The following is a 5,882-nucleotide window of genomic DNA, read 5'->3' as shown; positions in this document are numbered from 1 at the left end:
GTATACACACACATTCACAAAACACACACTCCTCTTTCTATCCTCAACTCTCCTTCTTTGTTACTTCAACACTCTCAGGGACAGCTCTCCCAGTCAGGGTCTATGGCTTTTATATGCACCTCCTCTAGCTGCTTATTCAAGGCTAAAATGCACGTTTACCTATAGACATGCATGCATGTGTATATAGTAATCACCAGTTGATTTAACAATCTTCTCTATCTCATTTCTCAGTTGTGTATATATCAGTATATGCAGTAACTTTGTAAATCTCATCTTATTTTATCTATGCATCCTATTTCATCTAGGCCCAAGATGTAGCACTGTGGAAGTGTGTATTTCACTAGATACTTTTCAGTCGTCCTGGTGTATCAAGCAGGCTATAACTGATGATTATTGATTTAAAACCCTTTTTGCTTTTTAACCTTTCTGAATATTTCGTCCACTTTGTTTCTGAGATGAAATCACAATACTTTTTTTCCTGTAACTGAATTGTGCTTATTTACATTTTTAGACTGTGTTCAACACCTAGTACCACTTTATGAAAACATTTTCCCATAAATCCCTCTGTAAATAGTTTGTTCTTCAAATGTGAAGCTCAGAAGTTGTTATGAAACTGCACTTGGTGATGGACAGACTAGTGTATTTGGTAGAGTTAATAGAGCTATCTACTGAAGTCAAGTCAAGAACACCGCCAAAGAACACAGCCATAGCTTGTGCTTGTGGTTCTTTTTTTTTTTTCGGAGGGGGGGGGGCGGGTGCATTTTTTTAAATAGTATCATATTATGTCATAAATAGTGCCTTACCTGCTCATTAAAATCTGTACATTTGTAAAAAAATAAATAAATAAATAAAACTAGACTCAATATAGCTGACAGATGCCAGTTGGAAAGCCTTTCATCCAAAAACTTTGTACAATAAATATTGACATATCAGTTTTGTTTTAGGCTAAAAACATGATGCCAGTGAATGAATCTGTCCACTTGGAACCTTAGTGTTACTATACCTACTGTTACTGTTTTTTTTGTATTTAGAGTCATTTCAGACCATTGTTGTTGGCTCATTCTTCATGGCTATTGTACACAGCAATTTTGCCAGTGTTAAATCAAAAACCTACATTTAAACTGTGAGTGTAAACTTTAACACACAACAGCGTTAATTTAACACTAGCAAATTTGCTGTGTACACAGTCAATAAGAAAACTGCTGTTTCCCAAACTTGAGAAATTATTATTATTACTATTATTATTATTAGTGTTATGCTCTCCTTTGTGTTGCTGGTTTGCATATATGATGATAGGAATAATAACAGCTGCTGACGGAGTTGTACTACAGAGTAACAGCTACACAAAGTTAGAAAGCTGAAACCCACTTTATTTATTGATAAATAAATAAAGTCAATAAATAAAGTGTGTTCCAGCTTTCTAACTTTGGGTCTTGGGGGAAAAACAGCTGCTGCCTCCAGGCTTTCTTGTGTTGGTGTGCGTTGGACATGTTGATCAGGTGTAAAATGACTAGCACAAGGTCCTAAAAGCAGCCAGCAGAGTTTGAGTATGTAGGTATAATAGCAGACTTCTATATAATCACAACACACACTGCATGTTTTGCAGTGGGTTCGATGGCATAGATGAATGCCGGTTGAGTGGCCTTGTGGGAGTTTTCTCTGTAAGCAGCTGTGTGTAGGCTGAGAAGGCCACAGGAGTGAGGGTCAGAGTGAGCTGCAGAGAGGCACTCAGCCTTGTATGGGCGTACATGATGACAGCACACGTACCACAGCGCACACACATGAACTCAAGGACAGCACTAGATAAGAGAGAAGGGATGGCAAAGCACATTAAAAAAACTATAAAAAACAGTGAGCTTGTCACATGTATCTATCTATCATTAATTTATTTTAAGCTCTACAGACAAACAAATTGGTCACCTTGTTGTTTAAGTGGTAGTAACTTCAGGTTCCTTCAGATGAGGATAATTGGGCAACAAATTCCTAAAAATCCCAGTCTACAAAAAATTGTCCAGGGAGCTTCTATACACACATGCACAAAGTACACAATGTACACAAAGTACTTTAAACAGTGCAGTTTAATCACACATAAATAAACAGTATCCTTTTCTAACTTATATAACACGTATTCCATTTTTGATTCCTAACGGTGATTTTTTTCACAGCAGTGTACATTTTCAAGCCAGTATCAGGAGATATTTTCTACAAGGGTTCTACAAGAGTTCTTTAATAAAGGCAATGGTTATATGAAGAACCATTGGAATGCTTAAATTGCTCTTTACATGGTTCATTGTTTCTTTATCATGATGGAGAAACCACTGTATGTTACTTTTTTTAAGAACCTATTAAAACTGTTGCTAGAAAAAACAGCACACATCAGGCACATGTGTTTATAGCAGGCCTCATAGAGGCTTAAGGAGTTTAAGGAGTGTCTCTAGCTTCATGGCTGTGTTCAGGTCTCCCTGCACTCTCAGTCGGCCACTGCCGTACGCAGTAAACGGCTGCAGGCTGCCTTGGAACATGGCCATCAAGTCCTGCTCACTCATGCTTAGAGAGACGTCCGGCTGTCTCGCTTCACCCACGCCACATGATCCACTGTCTACACATGGAGAGAAAGAGAGACAGAAAGAAAAGTAGAGAAAACTGACATAGAAATGTATTTATATTGTTTTTCATATTCTGTGCGTCACTTTCTACAAGATAAGGAAACCCCTGGCATGATCATATTTGGTATTTACAACTGTATAGTGCTCTGGAAAAGTACAGGTTTTAAATAATTCTTCAATAAATGTAAATGATCTTTTAAAAGCTGCCTGGTGTGTCTACTGTGCCATCTTTATCTTATATTAAAATGAGACATTTAAATATGACAAAGGAGGAAGGGTCCAAAAAAAGTCACAGTACTGTAAAGCCATTTACACCTCGCATTTCCATGTGTGTCTAATGTGTCTCTAGTGACGACGTATGATCAGATTTCACAATTGTAGGAAGGGCGTTGTGTATCTGCTACGGCAGTCACTTGCTGCATTTGACAATCATACAAAACTGGACCGTGATTTATTCAACCCCATTCACACTTGTATTTTGTGCTATTGGTAATAAACAAAGTAATAAAGTTGTTTAAAAAAACAAAAACCAGTAATCTGCAAAACAGCTTTTTACAAATGTCTCGTTACTCACTTTGAGTCAGATCCACATAGTAGCTGCTGGTCTGGCCACTACTGGTGCTGACGTAAAACTGGAAGCAGGCTCCTACCTGCCTAACCAAGTTTTCAGACAGCACCAGACTGACTGCTGCCAGTAGCTCCTCCACCTTGCTGTTGCCCGTGGCTAATGGGGCCCCCAGGGTCATCTCGTCAGTGAAGCTCACCATATCTGTATATGAAACATTTACAGGCTCTTCTAGTACAGACAGGACACTGAAGTAATGAATGACCTAGTTGTACAGTGAGTGTGTGAGTGTATACCTTTAACAGGTTGGGGGCCTGTTGCATTTTGCCCCAGGAAATGCATAGTAAGCTGCTGGATTGGTCCAGTAAGGCCTTCCAGGCCAGGGACAGAGGGAGGCATGATGAAGGGCCCTGAATGAGGTTCCTTCGGAGCCCTGAGCACACTTTCCAGGGTCAGCTCTACTCTGTCTACCTCCAACCCCCATGGCTTTGTCAACTCATTCATGTCCATCTGCAAATCATTAAAAGAATTTAAAAAGAAATCGCTGAGAAAACCATCAGCATCAAAAGAATGCTCCAAGCAGAAGTACAGGCAGAATATTTGGATAATCTGAATCACTGTATCACTGACGGTAAAGGTAAAGTCATTTGAGATGATAAGAACTTGTTTGGTTTGTCTGTGTAATTTGATTCACCATGTAAACTTTTGGAGCACTCAAGTAAGTAATAACAGTAAGCTAGGAGTGTTTCATGCACCCGAGGAAAAAACAGAACTATCACGAAAAACACAAGAATACATTAAAACTGGGCACATCCTAAAGCAGCCGGCACATCAACCGTCTCATCCAGAAGCAGGTGCTACATCATCCGGCACATTCTAAAGCAGCCAGTGCTCTATTTGTCACATTTTAATGCAGCCGGCACACCAACCGCCACAAAAACCAGTACATCCTAAAGCACCTGGCACACCATTCGGCATATTTTAAAGCAGTATTTGCAATGCACATCTGCAAGTTATTAAGAAACAAAGAAATGTTTTCATTTTTTTTAATTAATCAATAAAAAGCAAATCAGATATAGGCATAGTCCAGAGTCAGTGCACCCCTTTTTAATGTTTATATGCTATTAAGAAACCTGAAGTCCACAGTGCCAGTCTAAACTATCAAAATGCTGTATTTTTATTATGTTGAATTCACTAATATGAAGAAGGAGGCACTGAACTTTAAAACTCACATATGAATTTTGTGAATCACCCTGAAGTCTGTAAGTCTCTAGGTTTAATCAGAACATCAGAACCTAGGCTGGGTTCCAGTTTCATGATGTAGAACAATCACACTACTACTGCTGCTGCTGCTAATGATATTATTATTAACAATAATAATAATAATAATAATAATACAAAATAATACACATCGGACATGGAATTGGTGAATTATTATTATTATGCATTTTTTCTCACCCCAAGATGTTCACCTAGCTTCACTCTCTCTGTCTGTATCTCCCTGACAGTCTTCTTGCCCAGACTCTGGGTCATGGCATTCTGTGCTGTGAGGCGTGTGGACGCGTTCAGATCCTGCACAGCCACCACGGACATAACCGGATTCCAGATCCGGAACTGGATGTCGGCTCCTACGGACACCAGGCCACCTTCTTTAGTGGTCACCTAGCAGAGCAGAGAAGAAAAAGTCAACTTCTACTAGAAAGCCTATGGCTGTAACTAGGGCTATTCAAACTAACAATATGGCACAGCTGGAAACGCTCGCTCAGATTGGAGAGCTGTTTCACATCCAGCATACACAGGTGAGTTGTAATAGTGTTCAATACCTTGCATGGTGGGATGTTGAAGGCCCTGGTTCTGAGGTCCACTCTCTGCCACTGATCAATCAGTGGAAGCACCAGCACCACTCCTGGTCCCTTAGGTGGTCTGATGCGCCCCAGTCGGAATATAACGATCCTCTCATAGTTGGGCACTGTCTAAAGAAACCACGTGCATTCACTGGTGTGAACTGAACAATACTAACATTATAAATATGCGCAAGCTGTAGAAATCACTTACTTTTAAAGCAAACCACACAGAAACAGGGAATGTAATGAGTGTGCAAAGAAAGACCAAAGATATGACAATCAAATTGCACATCCACGACAGCAGTCCTTGGGTTTTGTCAGTAAAGTCGTTGTCTTTTATTCTAGGCACGTAGTCGAAGGAGTGACCGCTGCTGAACTGAGACTGCCCGAAGGTAAGAGGGGACGCGTACAAGCCCGGAGAGCTGCCAGGATCACTCAGGGGAACAGCTTCATAGTCGAAACCTGGAGATTTCCTGAACATTTTCGCTAACGCCGTCCAAACACCACCTGATCTGAGTATATAATAATAATTTTAGACAGCTAAGCTATTCCACTTCCATCTTTGCGGCGACCAACAATATTTTCTTCCGTGTTTCGTAACGGGCATCTCACGATCCCAGTCCAACTGCGCCACCTAGAGAACAGGAAGAGGTAAGTGGGAACTTCTGTTGTACTGAAGAATCGTACCGCCATCTGCTGTAGACATATCGCACAGCACAGGGAGAAGAACTGAATGTAGGAACACACACATGCGGAGGACGAGGTGTTCTGTCGATTCGTGCGACCTTGTCAAAGCGCACTACCATAGTGTCCAATAAAAATTATATTCATAAATATTTTAAAAAATCTCCAAAACAGCAACTTTAC

General features: G+C 40.3%; 1 protein-coding gene across 1 annotated transcript; it reads right to left on the bottom strand.

Moving 5' to 3' along the window:
- Positions 1 to 2,060: 2,060 nt before the first annotated feature.
- On the bottom strand, positions 2,061 to 5,639 carry stoml1 (stomatin (EPB72)-like 1). The gene is made up of 6 exons (XM_072673677.1): positions 5,227 to 5,639; positions 4,995 to 5,144; positions 4,630 to 4,833; positions 3,468 to 3,681; positions 3,181 to 3,375; positions 2,061 to 2,599 (listed from the first exon to the last, which is right to left on the bottom strand). The coding sequence occupies exons 1-6, from the start codon at positions 5,494 to 5,496 to the stop codon at positions 2,403 to 2,405; spliced, it is 1,230 nt and encodes a 409-aa protein (XP_072529778.1). The 5' UTR covers positions 5,497 to 5,639; the 3' UTR covers positions 2,061 to 2,402.
- Between the last annotated feature and the right edge of the window lie 243 nt (positions 5,640 to 5,882).

The sequence above is a fragment of the Salminus brasiliensis genome, chromosome 2 (assembly GCF_030463535.1).
Source record: "Salminus brasiliensis chromosome 2, fSalBra1.hap2, whole genome shotgun sequence".
NCBI classification, from domain to species: domain Eukaryota; kingdom Metazoa; phylum Chordata; class Actinopteri; order Characiformes; family Bryconidae; genus Salminus; species Salminus brasiliensis.
Note: the sequence above shows the minus strand (reverse complement) of the source record. Positions and strands in the feature narration are given on the sequence as shown.

Excerpts from the sequence above, each read along its gene's own strand:
- stoml1 (XM_072673677.1), bottom strand. The coding sequence starts at position 5,496 with ATGTTCAGGAAATCTCCAGGTTTCGACTATGAAGCTGTTCCCCTGAGT. Across the intron at positions 4,834-4,994 it reads TCAACATCCCACCATGCAAG|GTGACCACTAAAGAAGGTGG; the intron begins GTATTGAACACT and ends CTGCTCTGCTAG. Across the intron at positions 3,682-4,629 it reads AGCTAGGTGAACATCTTGGG|ATGGACATGAATGAGTTGAC; the intron begins GTGAGAAAAAAT and ends AATGATTTGCAG.